We start from the raw sequence: 25,063 nt of genomic DNA, 5'->3' as shown, positions 1-25,063 counted from the left end.
ACATTTTAAAAGGAAAATTGTAGAAAACTAGTCCAATCCAATGACCAGAGATTAATTGAAATTTTCAGGCTTCTAATATTTTTCGGCACTTCCTACATCTGAGTTCAAGCCAAATCCTGAGATAAATGATATTTCACACCAGTTTGTTTAAAAGATCCATTTCATATTTAATAAATGGGTCCTTTAATATCATATTTCTTAAATTTCTGTTCATTCCTTGAGGATATGTTCAATTTAAATTTCATCAAGGTTGACCTCACAGAACTCAACAGTGAAAGACGAGCTTGGAATGCTAGCACTGACAAATAATTTATTAAATCTTTATATCGCAATTCGAACAATGGAGAGATTTCTCAAGCAAAGGTCAGCAGGCAGTTACATTACTATCTTCTGAGATAACAAGGTGTATCTTCTTAACGGTCTAGGCCAGAAACGTCAACCTTCCTGCCCCTCGGATGCTGCCTGGCCTGCCATGTTTATCCAGCTCTACACCTTGTTATCTCAGATTTTCCAGTATCTGCAGTTCCTATTTTCTCTGGTATCTTCTGATTAGGTTAACATGTTTCCATCAACACTGGGTTACCCAAACACATGATCCATATTTCCAGTGTTTGTCATGGATCTGTGACACTTCAGTGATGTCACGTGGAAGCTGGAGAGGTGTTGGAGGGTCATCAGCAGCGGTGGGAGGATCGAGGACTGCTGGCTTCAGTAGGCCCACAGCCTGGACTCAGGAAATCAATGGACTGTTGGCTGTGGCAGAGCTTGGTGCTTGGAGCCAGGCTGTGGCAGGCCCACTGTGGGAATGCGGTGGGTGGTGGAGGTGTGGCCCTGGCATGGATTGGAGGCGAGACTCAGAGGTCTGGCGATGAGGTCCCAGCACAATCTACTTGAAGGACTGTAATGCTGAACTTTTTATTGTGCTATTTTTCAAATTTAATCCTAAAATCCTATACCTATGTACCTCTGTACCTAAGAGATAATGGGAACTGCAGATGCTGGAGAATTCCAAGATAATAAAATGTGAGGCTGGATGAACACAGCAGGCCAAGCAGCATCTCAGGAGCACAAAAGCTGACGTTTCGGGCCTAGACCCTTCATCAGAGAGGGGGATGGGGAGAGGGAACTGGAATAAATAGGGAGAGAGGGGGAGGCGGACCGAAGATGGAGAGTAAAGAAGATAGGTGGAGAGAGTGTAGGTGGGGAGGTAGGGAGGGGATAGGTCAGTCCAGGGAAGACGGACAGGTCAAGGAGGTGGGATGAGGTTAGTAGGTAGCTGGGGGTGCGGCTTGGGGTGGAAGGAAGTTTTTTTCTTCAGGGACTGGACGTCCATGGTGAATATGAGGTGTTGGGGGCCAGGGAGTTGGAAGTCCTGGAGGAGGTGGAGGGCGTGGGTGGTGTCACGGACATTTTTTTCTTCAGGAACTGGACATCCTCTCACCCATCCTTTCCTCCCACCCCAAGCCGCACCCCCAGCTACCTAATAACCTCATCCCACCTCCTTGACCTGTCTGTCTTCCCTGGACTGACCTATCCCCTCCCTACCTCCCCACCTACACTCTCTCCACCTATCTTCTTTACTCTCCATCTTCGGTCCGCCTCCCCCTCTCTCCCTATTTATTCCAGAACCCTCTCCCCATCCCCGTCTCTGAAGGAGGGTCTAGGCCCGAAACGTCAGCTTTTGTGCTCCTGAGATGCTGCTTGGCCTGCTGTGTTCATCCAGCCTCACATTTTATTACCTCTGTACCTAAGTTGGTACCATAAGTGGCAACGTTGTAAACTTTTCACTTCACTCGTGAGTACATGAGACAACAAACCTTATTCTAAGAGGAGTGCAGAAAAGGTATTTCCATTCAAATAGCCCCCAAGTCATGACAGAAAACAAAGAATGTTGAAAAGAGTCCACTGGACTGTTTAAAGAGGTGCATGAAAAGAGCTATTTAACAATATTACCATCATATCAGGAGTAGTACTAACAAACTGATAGAGCTGTGCCTGATAAATCTCCGGCTCCAGATAGACCTCATCCCAGGATTTAAAAAAAAGAGGAGACTAACGAGGTAACCGATGTGTTGATATTAATTTTCCAAGATTTCCTAGATTCAGGAAAGGTTCCATTAGACTGGAAAGAAGGGAGGGAGGTACAAAACAGTGCAGTTGACATCATAAGGAAGGTGTTTGAATAACTTATTAAAGAGATTAAAGCCATGCAGTCAGAAAATCCAAAGGCAATTGGGGAGCGCTGATATGTTGTTGTCAAAAAGAAATTGTGTTTAACCAAATTGTTGGAGTTCCTTCAAGGACTAACATACACTTGTTGAAGAAAGATATTTGGATTTCCATAAGACATTTGTTAAGGTGCCACATCAACAGTCAGTGTGGGAAATGAAAGCTCATGGTGTGGCAAGTAACACAGAAGGTGGGCACTGCTGGCATTTATTGCCCGTCCCTTGCTGCCCCTTGAGAAGGTGGTGGCGAGCTCCTTCTTGAACTGCTGTAGTACAGCATCTTCCAACCCATGGCCACTTCCATCTAGAAGGACGCGGGCAGCAGATACATGGGAACAGCACCACCTTAAAGTTCCCCTCCAAGCCACTCACCATCTTGACTTGGAAACTTACTGACATTCCTTCACTGTTGCAAGATCAAAATCCTGGAATTCCCTCCCTGCTGGCATTATGGATCAACGCACAGCAGGTGGACCGCAGCGGTTCAAGAAAGCAGCTCATCACCATCTTCTCAAGGGCAACTAGGGTTGGGCAATAAATGCTGGCCACTTAGCTACCCACATATACTACAAATGAAAAAAAAAAGGTGTTAAAAGTTGACCTACAAGGCCCTCAGGGAGGGATTTTGAGGATTTTGACCCAGCAACACTGAAGGGATAATGATATATTTCCAAGTGACGATGGTGAGTGGCTTGGAGGGCAACTCAAAGGTGGTGGTGTTCTCATTTATTTGTTCCCCTTGTCCTTCTAGGTGGAAGTGGGTTTGGTTTACTAAGTTAATTCCAGATTCAGAAGAACTTTTTAATGATGACAGGGTGAACAGGTTGGGTTTGTACTCATTAGAATTTAGGAGAATGACAGGTGACATTATGGAAATATACAAAATTCCACAAGAGTTAAAAGGAGATAGCAAATTCCAATTGTGTCAAAGCCAATCTCAATTGATCAGTCCTTTGAGTCACTTAAAAGAGCTGTCACTAGACCCATCTAGTCCCATAATGAGTATTGCATGATGTCATAGCAATAGGAGTTGAGTGAATATGGTCACCCTTCTTTAATAAAATAGATAAAAGGACACAACATGCCTTCCTTTACCAAAAATTAGCTAATGCTGTAGGAAGTGGTGTCAAATGGGTGAGCGTTGGCATTATTTTCAGTTGGGGTCAGACTCACCAGCTGTTGTTGCAGTTGTTCTATGATCTGATCCTTTCTCTTCATTTCTTCCTGTAACCCTTGGATCTCACCGAGTAGCTCATCAGTCTGGTCATGAAGACAAACAACAGGCCATTAGGGTAGAGCAATTATCAAAAGCACAGACTTATTTAAGGTGGTGACAAGAATTCAGCATAGCATCAAATACATCAAAATAAGAAAGGATAGTTAGAATGCTTTGATTTCCAGGTCATTTTTAGGGTGCTGGGCACAGTTATGAGGTAGAAAGTCAGCTACCGATGTCCAATGCTTTCGCCAAACTTGTCTCCCTTAATCTAACATCTCAGCCAAGCTGCTGCTTGGATGATATTGTCTTCTCCCTTCTAGGGAGGGTAGAGACTTATACTGCTGGTACAGTCTGGTATATACCCCAGTTCTCAGGAAGGGTCACCAGATCTGAAACAGTAACTCTGATATTTTCTTCACAGATGCTACCAATTCTGCTGAACTTTTCCAGCAACTTTGTTTTCATTCAGAGATCTATACTGATCAGACAGAGCTCCGTATCAGAAATGAACCATTTGAAGAGAGCCCTGTAACAGAAATATATCCATCACGTCTGGCCTTCCTTCTGGTGAAAAAATATTGAAGAATGGCTCAATAAAGGGGTGTAAAATTACGTAGACATTTAAAGGGGTATAAATAGAGTTTATGTTTCCATTTTTGAGGAATCCAGAACAAAGAGTCATTAACATAAAATAGTCACTAGTAAATCCAAAAACGATTATTCAGGAAGTGGTTAGAACGTGTAGCCCCCTATCAGGTAGAGTATTTAATGTGGATAGCACTAATGCATTTCAGGGGAAGTTGGAAAGTCAAAAAGAACAGGAGGTGATGATGATAAAGTTAGATATGGTCAGGTTTGAGAAGGTTTGTTGAGAACATAAACACCAATATGGACCAATCAAGGCAAATGGTCTGCTTCAGTGCTGTAAATACTCTGTAACAGGAAGCCCAAAGATTTTTTTTTAATTTTTAAAATATCTGTCATAACAATGAACCATCAACTTGCAACAAATATATCACCAAAAAGCTGAGTTTAAATCTACAGTAATATAAATTCTAAGGAACAGAATAGGCATGCAATATGAAAATAGTCAACAGAGGAAGGCACTGAAAGGGACAGAATAACGAACAAAGAAATCTCAATTAAATACAAATCAATGGGAAAATAAAATAACCAAATTAACCCAAACATAGTCACCAGCATTAGAGAGATACTGGACTGAAATTAAACACTACTAAAATAAAATATCTTGTCAACCTCATAAATTACTGTTAGTCATCAATTGCAATAAACATGACTTAAACTTCACTTATTTACTTCCTGCACTCCCACATTTACTTATTTTAGTTATTATCTTCCTTTGCCAGGGTCCGATCTCTGTCCAGGATATTTACATTTTCAAGACTTATGTCATCTTTTGTGTTGTATTTTTAATACAGTCTATTTTATTTGTGGAAAAGGTTGATTCTCTATCCGTATTGTCTACTTCTCCAGTGAACAGGCTGGTACCTCTGATAACAAAGTGTGAAGCTGGGTGAACACAGCAGGCCAAGCAGCATCTCAGGAGCACAAAAGCTGACGTTTCGGGCCTAGACCGCTGGTACCTCTGGATGTGATTTCTTTGCTGTAGTTGTACACATTTGTTAGCAGTTCACCCCATTCCCAGGCATTTACGTTACTGCAATGTAAGATGAGTGTTGCAGAGATTGAGTGAAACGTTTCATGTGAAACATGGCTGCCATTTACTGGCCTTGCACACAATATCAATATTCCAAATCTGAAAGAGTTGTGTCAACAGATTCCAGCATACTCCTGGTCTCCCACATCCTTCGTAAATGTGAGGTCATTCAAAAAGCTACCTAAGTCTCAATGGCAAGTCCCATTCCTCTTTGACCCCTTGGGCTCATAGATTTACATTGGCTTCAGTTTGAACAGCACTTTCATTTTAAAATCCTCACCCTTGTATTCAAATTCTATCATGGCTTGGCCCTTTTGATTTGCATAATCTCCTCCAAACTAATGACTCTCTGACAGGGGGAGGTGATGACCTAGTGGTATTATTGCTGGACTATTAATTCAGAGACCCAGATAATGTTCTGGGGATCTGGGTTTGAATCCCACCATGGCAGATGGTGGAATTTGAATTCCATAAATACCTGTAATTAAAAATGTAATGATGACCATGAACCCATTGTTGATTGTCAGAAAAAATCCCATCTGGTTCACTAATGTCCATTAGGGAAGGAAACTGCCATCCCTACCTGGTCTGGTCTACATGGGACTCCAGGGCCACAGCAATGTGGTTAACTCTTAACTGTCCTCTGGGTAATTAGGGATAGGCAATAAATGTAGCCAAGCTAGTGACAACCTCATCGCATGAATGAATTTAGAAAATCAGTGTTTCTCTAATGGTGACCTTTTGTGCACCCTCAGTTCAGTTGCTTTACCATTGGTGGCTGTACCTTCAGTTATCTCAGTACAAGCTCTGCAATTCCCTTCCTAACCGCTAAGCCTCCTTCATTTCTTGAAACAAGTTTCTTTGATCTGATCGAATATCATGTTAAATGATTCAGTGTCACACTTGGTATACAATATTTCTGTGGCGCCTTGGAACTTGACATTAAAGATATTACATAAAGACAAGTTGAGCTGTTTGTAATAAGTGTTGTTTGCAAACAAGCTTTCACATAAAAATAGCTTCATGACCAACAAAGAGCAGTCTCCATTCCTTCACATTATAACATAGAACATTACAGCACAGTACAGGCCCTCCAGCCCTCGATGTTGTGCTGACCTGTCATACCGATCTCAAGCCCATCTAACCTACACTAATCCATGTACGTCCATATGCTTATCCAATGACAACTTAAATGTACCTAAAGTTGATGAATCTACTACCGTTGCAGGCAAAGCGTTCCATTCCCTTACTACTCTCTGAGTAAAGAAACTACCTCTGACATCTGTCCGATATCTTTCGCCCCTCAATTTAAAGCTATGCCCCCTCGTGCTCGCCGTCACCATCCTAGGAAAAAGGCTCTCCCTATCCACCCTATCTAACCCTCTGATTATTTTATATGTTTCAATTAAGTCACCTCTCAACCTTCTTCTCTCTAATGAAAACAGCCTCAAGTCCCTCAGCCTTTCCTCGTAAGACCTTCCCTCCATACCAGGCAACATCCCAGTAAATCTCCTCTGCACCCTTTCCAAAGCTTCCACATCCTTCTTATAATGCGGTGACCAGAACTCTACACAATATTCCAAGTGCGGCCACACCAGAGTTTTGTACAGCTTCACCATAACCTCTTGGTTCTGGAACTCAATCCCTCTATTAATAAAAGCTAAAACACCGTACGCCTTCTTAACAGCCCTGTCAACTTGGGTGGCAACTTTCAAGGATCTGTGTACATGGACACCGAGATCTCTCTGCTCATCTACACTACCAAGAATCTTACCATTAGCCCTGTACTTTGCCTTCTGGTTACTCCTACCAAAGTGCATCACCTCACACTTGTCTGCATTAAACTCCATTTGCTACCTCTCAGCCCAGCTCTACAGCTTATCTATGTCTCTCTGCAACCTATAGCATCTTTCGTCACTATCCACAACTCCACCGACCTTAGTGTCGTCTGCAAATTTACTAACCCATCCTTCTACTTCCTCATCCAGGTCATTTATAAAAATGACAAACAGCAGTGGACTCAACACCGACCCTTGCGGTACACCACTCGTAACTGGTCTCCAGAATGAACATTTCCCATCAACTACCACCCTCTGTCTTCTTTCACCAAGCCAATTTCCGATCCAAACTGCTATATCTCCCACAATTCCATTCCTCCGCATTTTGTATAATAGCCTATTGTGGGGAACCTTATCGAACGCCTTGCTGAAATCCATATACACCACATCAACCGGTTTACTCTCATCTACCTGTTTGGTCACCTTCTCAAAGAACTCAATGAGGTTTGTGAGGCACAACCTTCCCTTCACAAAACCGTGCTGACTATCACTAATCAATTTATTAGTTTCTAGATGATTATAAATCCTATCCCTTATAACCTTTTCCAACACTTTACCAACAACTGAAGTGAGGCTCACTGGTCTATAATTACCAGGGTTGTCTCTACTCCCCTTCTTGAACAGGGGAACCACATTTGCTTTCCTCCAGTCATCTGGCACTATTCCTGTAGACAATGACGAGTTAAAGATCAATGCCAAAGGCTCGGCAATCTCCTCCCTGGCTTCCCAGAGGATCCAAGGATAAATCCCATCCGGCCCAGGGGACTTATCTATCTTCACCCTCTGAAGGATTTCTAATACCTCTTCCTTGTGAACCTCAATCCCACCTAGTCTAGTAGCCTGTATCTCAGTATTCTCCTTGACAACATTGTCGTTTTCTAGAATGAATACTGTTGAAAAATATTCATTTAGCGCTTCCCTTATCTCATCTGACTCCACGCACAACTTACCACTACTATCCTTGATTGGGCCTATTCTTACTTTCGTCATTCTTTTATTCCTTAAATACCTATAGAAAGCCTATCTATATTACTGTGCTCAAGCTATGGGCACACAGTCTTAGAAGCTCCAGCCACAGAGAAAGATTGGCTCCTCTACCTTCTGCCCCATGCCATTAAACCTGATGACAAGTTCTTGCTGGACCCAATAGCATCTGTTTAGTTGATGGATAGGTCCATAAATTTCCAGGATGCCTCAGGGTGTTGGTCAATGGCCAGATCTGCAGTCAACCTACATACAAAAACCATAACTGACTAATTACTTCTAATTTACAGAATGTAACTGTCTAGTCAGTTATTCTCAACCACTCGAAAAAGTTATTATGCTAATATGCTCAAAATTAAGAATCTAATCTGACCAGAGGCGAAGTTTGTAAATGATAGCTAACGTTACTAAGCTAAACAGTCTTAAACTGATCTCCTCAACACTTGATGATGAATAAACATAGCATGGGATGTTTGTGATTGACAGTATAGATAAATGTTTCAGCGCAGGACTGCAACATTAAATTAAGGAAAGCTACTCATGAACAAATAATTTTAGATGAAAAACAGAATAGTTTGGCCCTCCTTTCCACTGGGTAGCAGAAATAAAACTCTACCAGTCATCCTGAAGAAATAGTTTCCCATTCATGTTTAATTTCTTCCTGGAGGCCCAGTGTCACTTGTATTCTTTTAATAAAATACTGTTCTGTGCTATGCATCGCTCAGTCAATACTTTTTTTTAAAAAGAAGCTATGGGACTGCATTGTGATGATAAAACAGCAAGCTGCCCCAGGCAGTGCATAAGGTAGCCATGTTAAGCAAATTCTCAGGAGTCAAGAAAAAGGTTAGAAGGAAACATTTTAAAAATAAATCTTGAAAAGATTTGACAAGTTTCAGATTTCGAATGCTTTTCGATCACTGGAAAAGAATGCTGGGTTTTTGCTTTCATGTGGGACGTGGGCACCTTAACAAAACTGGTATTTGTTACTCATCTGAATTGTACTTGAACTGATTGGCTTTGCAGGCCACTTTACAAGTTAAGAACTGAGAGTCAGTTAAGAATCAGATGTAGTGCTGAGGGTCTGGAATCACATGTAGGCCAGGCCAGATAAGGATGCCAGATTTGGATATATTAAGTTCAGTTTTCTCTCTCAAATCAATGACATATGAAGTGAATGGCTGGGGGTCTAGCACTAACCCCTGCGATGTCCCATTAGTCAATGCCAGACCTTCAGAAAAAGGCCCATTTATTCCTATTTCTGAAGAAGGGTCTTGACCCAAAACGTCAGCTTTCCTGCTCCTCTGATGCTGCTTGGCCTGCTGTGTTCATCCAGCTCTCCACTTTGTTATCATTTATTCCTAGTCTTTGTTTCCTATCTAATAACCAGTTTTGTATTCATCTCTGTACACTATCCCCAATTTCATGTGCTTTAATTTGTGATGGCCTTGTGGTATTGTCATTAGACTGCTAATCTGGAGACTCAAGCAGTGCTCTGGGGACATGGGCAATAATCCTGACATGACAAATGGTGGAATGTGAATTCAATAAAACTCGAATTAATGATGACCATAAAGCTATTGTTGATTATTGGAGAAAACCATTCGGTTCACTTATCTTCTTTAGAGAAGGAAACTGCAGTCTAACCTGGTCTGGTCTACATGTGATTGCAGACCCACAATGTAATCGACTCAATATCGATTTTGGGCATTTTGGGATGGGCAATAAATACCATCATCAGTCAATGCATTGGTTTTAATTTTCCAAATCTCCCCATATTTGGACAAGCTCTCATTGGAGTGGAAGATACGCAACTCCTTTACTCAGAAAGGGGAGGAGTCAGCAGGTAAATACAGGCCAGTTAGTTAAACATCCGACATAAGGAAAATGCAAGAAGCTATTATTAAAAAACTTATAGCAGGGCATTTTGATCAGTAAAATATAATCGGACAAAATCAATGTGATTTTTTGAAGATAACACCATGTGTAACCAATCTAGCAGAGTTCTTTGAGGAAGTAGCATTTGTTGCAGCCAGAGGCGATCTGGGAGATGGACTGTACTTTGATTTCTAGAGGTACTAGATAAACTGCCACATCAAAGGTTATTGTAGAAAATGAAATCTTGAGATTTTGGGGTAGATATTGGCATGGATGGGAGATTGTCTAGCTAACAGGAAGCAGAGAGTAAGTGGAAATGGATCTTTTTCAGGCTGGCAAGATAGAACAAGTGGTGTGCCAGAGAGATCTGGAACCTCAATTATTCACAATTTATTTAAATGACATAGGGGAAGGGACAGAAGTATTGGTTGCCAAACGAGCTGACAGCACAGATAGGTAGGAAGCAGGTTGTAAAGAGGACATGAGGAGCATACAGAAAGATTAGGCAGGTTAAATGAGTGTGCGAAGATGTGGCAAATGGAGCATAATGTCAGAAAACATGAAGCGGTCCATTTTGGCAAGAAGGATTTGAAATTCTCATCCACAAAGTGCCACAATGCAGTCCTCATTTGATCTACCATGAATAGGAAACAAAATAATACACAGGAGCTTAAACTGATTAAAATAATATCACCCAACAGAAACAGTCCAGACAGTATTGTTGTCAGACAGAAAATGATGTCCCAAAAAGATAGTTTGAGCTGGAATAAAATTCAGATACCAGAGTTGAAATGGGAGTATTGCCCTCTCTTTACCCATTCTCCAACTATCCTCTCAGCATGTTCACAAATTAAAATGTAAACACATTTAACACATCTACTCAGTCACTATTTAAGTGATAAATTATACTGCTCTCTCTGGCAACTATTTTGTTGTATATTAAAATGCAATTTAAGAGCAAACTTAATATTGTGACATAATCATTTATATGTTTCATTTAAATTTTAACTTTCACCCTGAAATCAGACAACTCCATATATTTCCAGAACACTTTCCACTTTATACTTCCTTAAAAAAAAGACAATTTACAATTGAATCAGAAATGTCACTGCTTTATGTCAGAAATTAGCAAAATTATTTATAATATAATGCATTAACTTCTTTTATTTTCCCATATACAATATTTAAAGTAGGTGAATCATCATTGTTTAATAGCTTCTTTTACTAAATTATCAGAAATATATTCAATTATTTTAGCACCAATATGCATTGCCAGCACAAGTAAAATGCTATTTTTCCAACAAAAATGATTGTAAACATTATATACTGTGAAGGCAAGTTTTTTTACCAAACTCGTTTGTGGGACATAAACGTCACTGGCTGGGCAATTGTCACCCGTTCCTAGCTGATGTTGAGAAGATGGTGGTGAATGTTTTTTTGAACTTCTGCACTCCACCTGCTGTAGGTTGACCCACAATGTCAGAAGGGAGGGAATTCCAAGATTTTGACCCACTGACAGAGAAGGAAGGAACAGAGATATATTTCCAAGTCAGGACGGTGAGTGACTTGGACAGGAACTCGCAGGTGACCGTGTTCCCATGTATCTGCTGTCCTTGTCCTTCTAGATGGAAGTGGTCGTGGGTTTGGAAGGTGCTGTGGAGGATCTCTGGTGAATTTTTCAAGCACATCTCGTAGATAGTATACACTACTGCTACTAAGTGTCATTGGTGGAGGGACTGGATGCTTCTAGATGCAGGCCAATCAAATGGGCTGCTTTTTCCTGGATGGTATCAAGCTTCTTAAGCATTGTTAGAGCTGTACCCATGCAGGAAATTGAGGAGTATTCATCACACTACTGACCTGTGCCTTGCAGATGATGGACGTGCTTTGGGGAGTCAGGAGGTAAGTTACTTGCTGCAATATTCCTACCCTCTGACCTGCTCTTGAAGGGGCTGTGTTTATGTGGCAACACCAAGTGAGTTTCTGATCAATGGTAAGACCAAGATGTTGACGGCAGAATATTCAGGGATGGTAACACCACTGAATGCCAGGGGGCAGTGGTGAGATTCTCTCTTATTTGTCACTGCCTGGTATTTGTGTGCAGCAGCTTTGATATCAAGAAACTCTTTTGCCCATAACCAGAAGTTACTGGAAAAGCTCAACAGAGCAAGTTGTGAGGAAGGGTCACCGGATCCGAAATGCTAAATCTTCCCTTTTCTTCACAGATGCTGCCAGATCTGCTGAGCTTTTCCAGCAACTTCTGTTTGTGTTCCCGATTTACAGTATCTGCAGTTCTTTCAGCTTTGATTTAGTCCTTTTGTCCATGTTTGAACCAAGGCTGTAATGAGGTCAAGAGCTGAGAGGCCCTGGTGGAACCCAAACTGGGCGTCACTGAGCTGTTATTGCTGAGCAGGTGTTGCTGGATGGTACTATGATGACACCTTCCATCACTTTACTGGGGATTGAGAGTAAACTGATGGGGCTGTAAATGGATGGATTGGATTTGTCCTGCTTTTACGTACAGGACACACTTCAGCAATTTTCCACATTGTCGAGTAGATGCCAGTGTTGTAACTGTATTGGAACAGCTAGGCTAGGAGAGCAGCATATTCTGGAGCACTACTCCTCATAAGTATTGCTGGAATGTTGTCAGGGCCCTAAGCCTTGGCATTATCTAGTCTCTCCAACCATTTCTTGCTATCACATGGAGTGAATCAAATTGGCTATCTGTTGTATTGGGGATCTCCAGACAAGGCCGAGATGAATCATTTACTTGAAACTTCTGGTTGAAGATTTCTGCGAATCCTTCAGCCTTATCTACATCATTGAGGATGGGATTATTTATGGAGAGTCCTCCTCCAGTGAGTTGTTTAATTTTGCACCACCACTGTTGACTGGACGTAGCAGGATTGCCAAGCTTAGTTCCCACAATGTTGGTTGTGGAATCGCTTAGCTCCATCTATCGCTTGCTGTTTGTGCTGTCTGGCACCCAAGTCGTCCTGTTTGGTAGCTTCAGCAGGCTGACATTTCATTTTTAGGTATAAAAACTGGAAGAGCTATGGTTACTATTAATCAGGAACAAAAACAGAAGTTGCTGGAAAAGCTCAGCAGGTTTGGCAGCATCTGTGAAGAGAAATCAGAGTTAATGTTTCAGGTCTCGTGACTCTTTGGACTCAACACGTTAACTCTGATTTCTCTTCACAGATGCTGCCGACCTGCTGAGTTTTTCCAGCAACCTCTGTTTTTGTTTCATTTTTAGGTATGCCTGGTGCTGCTCCTGGCATGCCCTCCTTCACTCTCTATCAAATAGGGTCAGATCCCCTGGTTTGATGGTAATGGTACAGTGGAGGATACACTGGGCCACGAGTTTGCAGTTTGTGCTGGAGTACAATTCTGCTGCTATTGACGGTCCACAGTGCCTCATGAATGCCCAGTCTTGAGTTTGAGATCTATTCAAAATCTGTCCCATTTAGCATGGTGATAGTGCCACACAGCATGAGGAAGGTTATTCTCAAGGACTGTGCAGTGGTCACTCTGATCGATACTTCACCCATCAGATTTCATAACTTCACACTGTCTCTAGGACCACTTCTGTACGAATTGTCCTTACACAGATGGGCAGCAAAATGCACGGTTCCTTGTGCATTGTATGGGATGGCCCTCTGAATTCCAGCTGTCCCAACATGATTAATATTCAAAGCAAAAGGCATTGTCACAAACAGGCCAGCATCTCTCATCATCTGAAACTTATAACCTTGAATATTGCAGTCAGTTAGAACAGTGTTCTAACAATCACCAGCTGGATCTCTGCATCAGTCATCCTGTCAGCTGCCATGTTCACTTAGTCATGTTGATGGGTGGAAAACACGACAGACTGAGTTAGCCAAAAGGTAACTATCTTTTAAAAAGAATAAAAATACACAGCAGCAAAACAAATTATCAAATTATTAACAGTATAAAACTTGACTTTTGCAACTACTGCAAAGGCACAAACTTTATCTTTACTCTCAGAGTTTGATTGCATTTTGTACTCACAATGAAGGAAATTAAAGCAGGTTGGCTTGCAGTTATATCAGCAGCATACATTGTAGAAATTAAGCAGAATCTTCATGTTATTTGCAAATATTATTTTGTGTATTTCAAGTCCAGGAGTATCAATGCTGAAGGAAGCATTTCTCCCTTTTGGGTCCCAACACCAACTTCAAGCAAAAAGGTGTTGTGTTGAAATAAATGCCTGTTATTTTAACCCGAAGAGAAACCTCTGACAAAAGATGTTTTATTCATGCACTGGATGTGGGGATCACTGGCTAGCATTTATTGCCCATCCCCAATCCCCAGAAGGTAGTTAACACTCAATCAGATTGCTGGAGTCGTACCTAAACCATTCCAGGTAAGGATAGCAGTTTCCTTCCCTAAAGAACATTTGTGAGCCTGATGGTTTTTCCAACAATCAATGATGGATTCATGGTCAACATTAACCTTTTAATTTCAGACTTTTATTAAATTCAAATTCCATTATGAGCCATGGCAGGATTCAAACCTGGGTCCCTAGTATGTTATCTTAGGTCTCTGAATTCACAGTCCGGCGATAATAGCACTGGGCCACTAGGCCACATACTGTGACATTTACATTTCTGCAACATCCTCATTGCAGGAGATTGTCAGCTGAGAGCCAAAATGGGCTGATCTGTATAACTCTGTCTGCAATGAACTCAAGGCAGCTGGGAAATAGATTGAGGCCACTAAGAATTGTTTCACCTCAAGCTCTCTGAAAGGGCCAACAGTCACTTGGAATTTGTGGAATTAATTGAATCTGAAGATGAAAGAGATATTTAGCACACATCTTCTCATATCACTGGATTTAGAATGATGTGAGAAATCAATGCCAATTTAAACTTCAACATTTAAATTGATCTATTTTTTGAAACTACATTTCTGCAGGATATCTCTGCAGGAGTTCGTCAGGATAGTGTCCTGGGCCCAATCATCTTCAGCTGCTTCATCAATGACTTTCCTCATCACAACGTTAGAAGTGGGGATGTTTGCCAATGATTACACAATATTCAGTGCCATTCTCTACTCTTCAGATACTGAATAACCCACACCCAAATGCAGAAAGACATGGACAACATCCAGGCCTGGGCTGACAAGTGGAAATTAACTTTGCTACTTCAGAAATGTCAGAAAAGTCAGAAAATAACCATTCCTAATAAGAAACAGTCTTAAACATCACCCCATGACTTAAATTACATGACCACACTGAATCCACCACCATCAACATCCTGAGGGTCACCATTGTCCAAAAACTGAACTGGACTAGCAATATGGTCTATAACCACTGTAGTTATGGGAGCAAGACAAGCTAGGACTCCTGCAGCAGGTACCTCACTCCTGATTTCCCAAAGCCTGTCTACCATTTAACAAGGCCCACGTCAAGACTGTGACGGAATGCCCCCCACTTCCTGGATGGGTGCAATTCCAACAACACTCAAGGAGCTTGACACCATCCAAGATAAAGCAGTCCATTTGACTGACAAACATTCACTGCCTCAACCACTGATGCTCAGTATCAACAGCGTGTACCATCTACAAGTTGCATTGCAGAATTTCCACCAGGCTTTCTCAGGCAGCTCTTTCAGAACTACAACCATTACAATCAAGAAGGACAAAGGCAACAAATGCATGGCTCCTCTCCAAGCCACTCACCATCCCGACGTGGAAATATCATTTTCTGCAATGTCGGTGTTAAAATCCTGGAATTCCCTCCTCAAGGGCACTGTGGCTTTCTCTATAGCATATGGGCTACAGCAATTTAAGAAGACAGCTCACCATCGCCTTCTTAAGGGAAAAGGAGAGGCAATAAATGCTGTATTAGTCTGAGACATGCTCCATGAGTGAACAAACAACATAGGATGCAAGTTAGCTGAGGAGGCTCCTCAAATATTAAAAATTCCTAAAGTCATCTTGATTGTCCAGACAGGAAAATACTTTCCCCAATATGCCTTGGAAATGTCCAAACTGAAATAACTCAGAGGCTGGTATCTTGTCACTAAGTCACCCTTTATCTAGATGTGCATAGTACTTGACTCTAGAGCGGCTTCCTCAGAGCCAGCTGTCCAATTGAACAGAACCTGTGAAATTCCCATTTATACTTGTCAGCCAGGGCTCCCTGACTGGACCAGATTAACAGCCCCAATCAGGGAAGTCATTCTTTGATGCCCACCTAGCTGACCTCCTTCCAAACACTGCACAAACCAGTACACTGTTAAACAGAAATCACTGGTAGAGTGCAATGAATCACCTGCTTGCCCTTCTGTAACATGTCATGACAAACAAAGGATATCATCCCTAACCACCATTCCGTGTATACTTTAAATTATCTGCCCATTTCAACCACATTGGCTATTGGTATAGCTGCCTTCTATGCATAATCCAATGTATTTGGTTATTCCAAACTTTCAAAATGCAATGATTACATTTGTTTGAGAGGCAGGAGGGTATTCAGTTTCCAGTCCATAATTGAGCATGTTATGGAGGGTGGCTTGTAGCATTGATGGGAGGAAGATAATTGCTATGAAAAGTGACTTGTTCAACTCCTGCATTGCTGAGTGCCTTTCCCAGTGCAATTGCGTGGAACAGCACCTGACATCAGATATTTTCTGAACAGAGTAAGGTACAAATTGGATGCTGGGGCACAAAGTTTTATAAATTGCCATCTCCCTCAAGAACAGAGCATAATAAATAATGTGTGAAATACCCATTTACATTTCCCTGTGAGAGATCCTTATGGAACTCAATCATGACTCTGTAATTATGAAATCATCCTCACTAATGAAACATAAATATGCCCCAAGTTAATCATTTGATATTCTCTGCAACTGTGGGCATGCTAGAACAAAGACTGATTTTTACTGACAAGTTACTAAACTTCTCACAGCCTTTGAAACTAAATAAGTGAGGAAGCAGGACACTTTCATCAGAATAGTGAATAATATCACCAATTCCTCATATCAGCAAGATGGCATATTCCTTCCTCAAAACAAATACTGGCTCAAATATTACCCTTAATAATAGTCTACCCAGTATTTCTGAAACAATTGTAGGATATATGAAAATAGACTCTCATAGCTCCCTGAATCTCAGCTGGTTTTGACACTGAGTGCAACTGCCACTAAACGGATGTTTTTAAAGGGTTGTGACATTTTACTCTGTTACACACACAAGACCATAAAGACAGTGATTTCAAGATTTTATCTTTTACTTTTGTTTGCGTCTTTTCACAACCATTTTCTTGGCATCACTTCTTCTGCATCACGCAGAAAAATCTTTGCAAATGGATCAACCATCATTGCGATCACATCACGTCAGCTACAACTCAGGAAGCTCTAGAATTACATTACAAATATCCGGGTCTGCACTTTGGAAGCAGTAGATGTCATACTTTTGCCTGCAGGATATTAGCAAATCCCTAAGAGCAGAAGCTAAACAATTTATTTCAGGTTAATGGATCTTTCACACTTTATTCTTATTCTTGTTTGCTTATTACTGCAGAAAGCACTGCAGCTGCAGCACAATCAGTCGCTCCACTTTTCACAAATATAACATCTTGCATTAATCCTCACTCTGCAGAATGGCCAGCAATCCATACAGTGCAAAGCAAATGGTCCAACTGTTTGAAACTGCGATCTTCATATGCCAAAAGAAAACAACTGCCTGAAGCATGTAAACGTTGAACCAGAACAGCAGAGAATATATGTGGCTACCATCTTGCACCCTCATAAATCTGAGTTCAAGATAACAAAGTGTGGAGCTGGATGAACACAGCAGGCCAAGCAGCATCTAAGGAGCATAGAAGCTGACGTCTTGGGCCTAAATATGATGAAGGGTCTAGGCCCGAAATGTCAGTTTTGCGCTCCTAAGATCCTGCTTGGCCTGCTGTGTTCATCCAGCTCCACATTGTGTTATCTTGGATTCTCCAGCATCTGCAGTTCCCATTATCACTAAATCTGAGTTCATTCTGCCAGTATTCTAACATTCACTCACCACTCCCACCACTACACTTGCTGATCAAAATTAGTTCCAGCATTAGCAATGTCCTGACTTAAAAATTCACACGCTTGTTTTCAAATGCCTTTGTTGCCCTGCTTGTCCTGTTTTCTGTAACCTCTTGCAGGTTGCAGAATCCTCAGATATCAATACTCCTCAAATTCTGGACTGCTGTGCTTTTCTAACTTTAACAAGCCCACTACTGACATGTGGAATTCTCTGCCTAAACTTCTTTACCTCCCAAGCTGTCTTCTCTCCCTAAAATTTACTACGTAGAGTCATGGAATTTTACAGTACAGAAGTGGGCCTTTCAACCCATCATGTCCGTACTGTCTCCCGAAAGAACTATCCAGTTAGTCGCACTTTCCAGCCTTTAAATTCATCAAGTATATATCCAGCTCACTTCTGAAACCTCCTTTGGAATCCACATCCACTACTCTTCCAGGCAAGGCATTCCAAACCCTAACAACTCTGAGCAAAGACATTTCTCATCTCACTCTTAGCTCTTTTGCTGATAATCTTGAAACTATGACCCCATGACCATGTTTCTTCGACCAAAACATGTTACCTCACATTTCTCTGCATTGAAACTCATCTGCCAAGTGTCTCCCCATTTGGCGAATTTGTCAGTATACCTCTGAAAGCCCTCAGCATCATCATTCCAATCACTATTCCTGTAGTTTAGCATCATCTGCAAATTTAGAGATTGTGCTCTCATCGTTAATCTCCACACCATTTATATAAATCTGAAAAAACAAGGGTCCAACACGGATTTCTGGGGAATACCACTTTCAGCTAATTTCCAGTCTGAGAAGTGCACATCTATAGCTACCCTCTGTTTCCTATCTTTTAGGCAACTTTTAATCCATGCTGCCATGGACCCATCAATGCCAAACACTTCTATATTGCTAACCAATCTGTCACATAGCACTGTACCAAATGCTTTCAGAAAGTCCAAATATACAACATCCACAACATTACCTCATCCACTGCCTGTGTCAACTCAAAGAACTCAAATTTGTCAGACATGGCCTGCCCTTGACAAAGCCATTGACTGTGAGCATGTACTTATTTTTCTTGGAAGTGTACATTTATCTTATTCCACATGATGGCCTCCATCAGTTTTCCTACTATTGATGTCAAATTGATAGGTCTGGAGTTTCCTGTGTTAGCCTTTGTCCCTTTCTTAAACAACAGAATCACATTTGCAATCCTCCAGAGCTCTTCGACTAATACGTGTTCAGAAAAACCTGGAAAATTTCTTGTCAACAACTCTGTAATTTGTTCCTTTAACTCTCTCAGCAATCTAGGATGGATCTCTTCCAGGTCTAGTGACTGCTCAACCTGGAGTGCTGCCAGCCTTTTTAGCACTTCTTCATTAACTATTACTAAACTGCTCAGTCACTCAACACATATTTCCAACTGGGATATTGTCACTATTTTCTATTTTGGTAAAGACAGAAGCAAAGTATTCAGATAGCACACTTTGCTTCAATGAGCAGCTTACTCTGTTTGTTCGTGGGCCCTGTCTAACTAAACCTTTGGCCAATACTTCATTATATGGCTCAGATCAAATTTGCTTAACAATGCATACTCCTGAAACACCTTGGGAAGTGAAGCTGCATGAAAAGCATTATAAAAATTAAAGTTGCTGCTATTGTCACTTGGTACTTGCTCTTACTAGTGCCTGCATTTCAGGACGATCAGAAACCCCATGTCAAGTTTTTCAACCGAATTTAACGCACCTCATAATTTGTAGCTAATTTAGTGTGGTTGACAGGTGACTCCAGTTCAGCATTACGCTAATATATCCTTTAAACTAATCTAACAACTAAAGATAATTGCTGAAAGGCAATTTAAAATGTTTTAGGGAAATAACAGAAAACTTGCATTTAAGGGCTGGGTATAGGAAACAGCAATCTGGCTGGAAAGGCTGTGTATGGAGACTGCACCCTGGCTGGGGAGATTCTGTAATCAGTATTGCATACTGTCTGGAGAGGGCAAATTCTGGAGATTACATTTGGGCTGGAGAGACCGCACCCTGACTGGAAAGACTTTGCAATGGAGACTGCACCCTAGCTGGAAAGGCTTTGTAATGGAGACTATGGTGTACCACAAGGATCCGTTCTGGGTCCTCTTCTAAATATGATTTTTGTCAATGATTTGAATGAAGGAGTGGAAGGGTGGATTACTAAGTTCGCAGGCAATACAAAAGTAGGTCGAGTTGTGGATAGTGCGGAAGGCAGTTCTAGGTTACAAAGGGACATTGATAGGATGCAGAGCTGGGCTGAAAAATGGCAGATGGAGTTTAACCCTGAAAGTGTGAGGTGATTCATTTTAGAAGGACAAACTTGAAAGCAGAATACAGGGTTAACAAAGTTTCTTGGCAGTGTGGAGGAGCAGAGATATCTTGGGGTTCATGTCTACGGTTCCCTGAAAGTTGCCACCCAGGTGGGTAGAGTTGTTAAGTAGGCATATGGTGTGTTAGCTTTCATTAATAGAGGGATTGAGTTCAAGAGCCATAAAGTTATGCTGCAGCTACACAAAAGCCTGGTTCGGCCACATCTGGAGTATTGTGTCCAGTTCTGGTTGCCTCATTACAGCAAAGATGTGGAAGTGTTGGAAAAGGTGCAGAGAAGATTTACCAGGATGTTTCCTGGAATAGACAGAAGGTCTTATGGAGGAAAGGTTGAGGGGGTTAGGGCTTTTCTCTTTAGAATGATGAAGGATGAGAGGTGACTTGATAGAGGTGTACTAAATGATCAGAGGCATAGATAGAGTAGGCAGGCAGACACTTTTTTCCTAGGGTGGAGGTGGCTATTTCAAGGGGGCATAGTTTAAAAGTGAGTGAAGGTAAATATAGGGGAGACATCAGAAGTAGGTTCTTTACTCAGAAAGTGATAGGGGCTTGGAATGCATTGCCAGAGTGGGTAGTGGAATCAGCCTCATTAGGGGCATTTAAGCGGCTATTAGATAGGCAGATGGAAGATAGTATAAGGTAGGTGTGGCAGTTAGACAGACCTTACATTTAGGGTAAAAGTTCGACACAAGATCTTGGACCGTAGGGCCTGTACTGTGCTGTGCTGTACTGTTTTCGGTTCTATGTTCTACGTACTGCCTGGAGGTGCTGAGTAATGGACATTCGATCCTGGTTGGAGAAGCTGGATACTGGAGCCTGTCTATTGGCTCAGGAGACTGGATAATAAGGTTGTATATTGGCTGGACTATGGACCACTCAGGAGAGGATTAGCCATGCATTGCAGATATCTTTAACTCTCATTTGTCCTGGCTTCAAAAATCAGAACTGTTTGAGCTGATCTTGCCTAATTTTCTAATGTCAAGTTCATGCATGTGTGGAGCATAGTCAAGTAATTGTGCTGGGATCTCAGCTCCTGCTGCTGATGCTACAGATGTTAGAAATTACACAAGCCACTTCCATCTCAATACAGAAAGTCATAGCTACTTTCATCCTGAAGTGCCAACATCAGTGAGCAATGAGAATGTGCAACACAAACCGGGACAGGATATTGAGCACATTATTGTTTGAAGTCAGATCGTTTGGTAGTAACGTTGGTTGTTCATTACTCACAGTTACAAACGAGATTCCTTTTCAATCTCACCAGATTATGTGTTTTCTTACATACGTGATATATTTTTGTTCTGGATCCTTTAAATCCCAGAGAGAATCAGCAATTTTTAATGTGCATATCTTAACAAGCTAATTATAAAAGATCTGTCTAACTATCCTTCTCATCTCTACGGCCTTCCCCAAGGTCTTTTTGTGAGGAGCATTAAAAATTTAAAGCTGCAGTTTCTACTTAAGTTTTATTTTCAGTCTCCAGTATCAATAGTATGTGAAATATTTATCATTGCTGCACTGTAGTGATTCCTGTGTGCATTCTCCTCACTGCCTACATGGAATTAACAGGAGCTTGTTATCTGCTTTGTGAACAGCTGCTGATTATGTCAGTACAGCAGAGCTCCTGGTGAAGATATATATATATTTTCTGCTTCCCACACACATTCACACTACGATGCTCCCACAATACACAGTTTGCTGGTAACTAGAAGAGATCGTCATTGTTCTTCCTGGCATGCGCTGCTACACAACCTATAATAGACTGTTTCTTTGATGCCACACTGGCGAAGTTAGCAGAAATTCTGTGTGCTTATGCATGTAAACTGTTTATTGTAGATTTCTGTGCAAAAATATTGGCTGTTAATTTCCAGACATGTTCAAATAAGGAAAGCCAGAGACAACAAATTCACAGAAATGTTACAGTGCAGAAGCAGGCCATTCAGCCCAGCATGCCTGCACAAGCTCATTAAATGAGTATCATTACCAAGTGTCACTTTCCTCCTTTGTCCCCATACCCTTGCATATTGTTTTTTTAAATAAATAATCATTTTATACAAATAATCATTTGCAGGTTTAAACAAATAATAAAATGTCAAACAATTTCCAGATGGACAAGTACGTTTCAAATAATGGTGTTCATCATCTTCTACCCCAAGGCCGAATTTTGCTATTCAGAAATTCACTCAAGTAAAGCAGTTAGACCCAAAATGACCAACAATGGAGTACTTCATAACATGGACCTTTTAATTGTCAGAAGGACCAATCTAAGGATGCAGTTATACTGTCATCACATGGAACAGCAGATTCCATTACGGCTTGCGAGCAGTTCTGAGATTCTGAATCTCTTTTTGGGTCCATGATGTGTACAGGCTGGTGATATGTGACTGAAAAGAGATAACTGCATCATGTTCACTAGTCAAGAATCATCACATCTTGGGACATGATGTCCAACAGAAGCCTTCCAACCCAAAGAATTCCTGAATCTGTAGTTATACTACAGTGTAGAATCTGAACCTCAGTTTTGGTTTTCTTCGTTAGATAGGCTCAAGAGTTTAATCTCAAATGCTGTACTGAAATAAAAGTGTCAACTGGCCAGGGGAACAAAATGGAAAATAACCACTTTGACAGGGGAAAAGCAGAGATTAATTTCCCAATCAATGAGGGAGAAGCAAAGTAACTGAAAGCTCAGCACCGATATAAACGTAATATATACTTGCCAATTCCAGAAGTGTAGCAGAAAATAATTCTCCATTAAGAGAAATTGAGGAATGACTATTTATGCCTGTGTCAGTCTGAACTGCTTGGCCACAGTAATAGCCTCGTGCTGAACTCATTGTACACTTGAGATGTGATTTATAATGAATCAATACTGTCTTGATGGAAATGTCATGAAAAGTTTATGACACTTCGTAGGAACTGAGTTACATTGAGGAGTAGAGTTTTAGTTGATGAAGACAGAAGGAAGTAGATCTATAAAAGGAGGAATGTCGGTAATATTTATGACTCTTTGCAAGTTTGGTATTTAATCTATGAGTAGCTCCTACATTGTCAGATGCAGGGATAAATCTGACAGCGTTTCAACCACTTGAACCACTTGTATATTACCTGCCAATGGCTGAATAAGCTTTCCTTTGAAAGAAATGTCAGTTCATCATGAGGTTTGCCATCATAGGTCCCTACACTGCCTTGCCACAGCTAGAGAAATACACTCTAAGGCTGCACAAGCTCTGTTGTGATGCCTGCCAACAGCAGTGACTTCTTCAAACCAATATAGCCTTGGACAACTACAGACTGAACAACCTGCACATCTATCTTACTCCTCTCAAATCTTGACACTCTACATTCACAGACAACTCTGCCAGCAAGCATTGGCAAAGAAATCGATCAGCAAATCACAAAACTAAAACAGACCAAAATGAAACAAAGAACTGCAGATGCTGGAAATCTGAAACAAAAATAAAAACTGCTGGAGAAAATCAGAAGGCCTGGCAGCATCTGTGGAAACAAATCAAAATTAATGCTTCTCGGAAAAGCATGCAGATAGCCGATTGGCAGAAATGGAGCCGAAAGAGACAAAGCGATGGATGATAGTCTGCCAGGGAGAAATAAAAGCTGATAATGGGACCATAAATAGGGGAAAATGGGTTGGCTGTGCTGAAAGCAGTCCATACTATAACAGGACTTGGAGTGTGAGAATGGGTAAAGGATATGGAAGAAGGTGTTCAAGCTCTAAAATTAATGAACTCATTTTTTGAGTCCTGAAGGCAGCAGGGTCCCCAAGCTGAAAATAAGATGCTGAATGCTAACAGAGTTAAACTCCTAGATAAATATATTTCATGCAATTAAGGCCATTACATCCTATAGAATATTAGAACTACCATTCATTAACCTCAGTTCATCGAGTCTGATTGGTGTGGCTGGCATCCCAGATAGAGCATGGGTAATTATACTTGAAGACAAAGCTGTCTCTAAACAACTTTCTGCGGAACTTACATAGAGGCACCAGAGAAGGTGCAAAAGAGACTTTGTAGAACTCTGGAGTTTTAGCTAGCAGCAAAGATTGAAAAGGTTCAGGTCCTCTTCTTTAGATAATGGCAAGGGGGTGACCTGATAGTGGTCTCTGAAATAATGAAAGGGTTTGATTGACTAAGTGTGGCATAGATGTCTCCACTTCCGGTTCACCAATGAATGCATTGGGGAATTGACAAGAAAAGAAAGTTCTTCATTGGAGAGCAGATAAGTTGTGAAATTCACAAACAAATAACATCAACGTATTTAAGGGGAAACTGGATAAACACAGGAAAGAAGACAACAGAAGTCTGATAGATTGATATAAAATGAGTCAGAGGAAGCCAGGGCAAAGCACAAACACTCATTTAGATTTGATCGGCCAAACAGTCTGTTTCTATGCTTTATATGTGATTATGTACAAAATAGTGGACTCCCTTTCCTTGATTTATATCTACAGCCATGTTATCACTTTCGCTCACACTCAGCTAACCAGCACCACGGTTGGTCAATGGTTAGCACCGCTGCCTCACAACAAAGTGACCCAGGTTCAGGCAACTGTCTACATGGAGTTTGCACATTCTCCCCATGTCTGTGGGTTTTCTCCAGGTGCTCTGGTTTCCTCCCACGGTCCATAGATGTGCAGGTTGGGTGGATTGGCCATGGGAAGTTGCCATAATTTTCCGAGATGTGCAGGCTAGCAGTCAAGGAGATTGCAGGGCTTTAGTGACAGGGCAAGGGGGTGGGTCTGGGCGGGAAGCTCTTCGGATGGTCAGTGTGGGACTTGATGGACCGAATGACTCGCTTCCACAATGCAGGGTTTCTGTG

At 41.4% G+C, this 25,063-nt stretch overlaps 1 protein-coding gene across 4 annotated transcripts in view; it reads right to left on the bottom strand.

Annotated features, from left to right (window-relative positions):
- ccser2a (coiled-coil serine-rich protein 2a) overlaps positions 1-25,063 on the bottom strand; it is a 625,227-nt gene that overhangs the window by 135,796 nt on the left and 464,368 nt on the right. For all 4 annotated transcript variants that reach the window (XM_059640304.1, XM_059640306.1, XM_059640305.1 and 1 more), the window contains one exon: positions 3,402-3,488. In XM_059640304.1, the coding sequence (XP_059496287.1) occupies positions 3,402-3,488 (87 nt within the window). The remainder of the gene's footprint in view (positions 1-3,401; positions 3,489-25,063) is intronic.

The sequence above is a fragment of the Stegostoma tigrinum genome, chromosome 37 (assembly GCF_030684315.1).
Source record: "Stegostoma tigrinum isolate sSteTig4 chromosome 37, sSteTig4.hap1, whole genome shotgun sequence".
In the NCBI taxonomy this organism is placed as follows: domain Eukaryota; kingdom Metazoa; phylum Chordata; class Chondrichthyes; order Orectolobiformes; family Stegostomatidae; genus Stegostoma; species Stegostoma tigrinum.
This window is presented reverse-complemented; position numbering and strand designations above follow the sequence as displayed.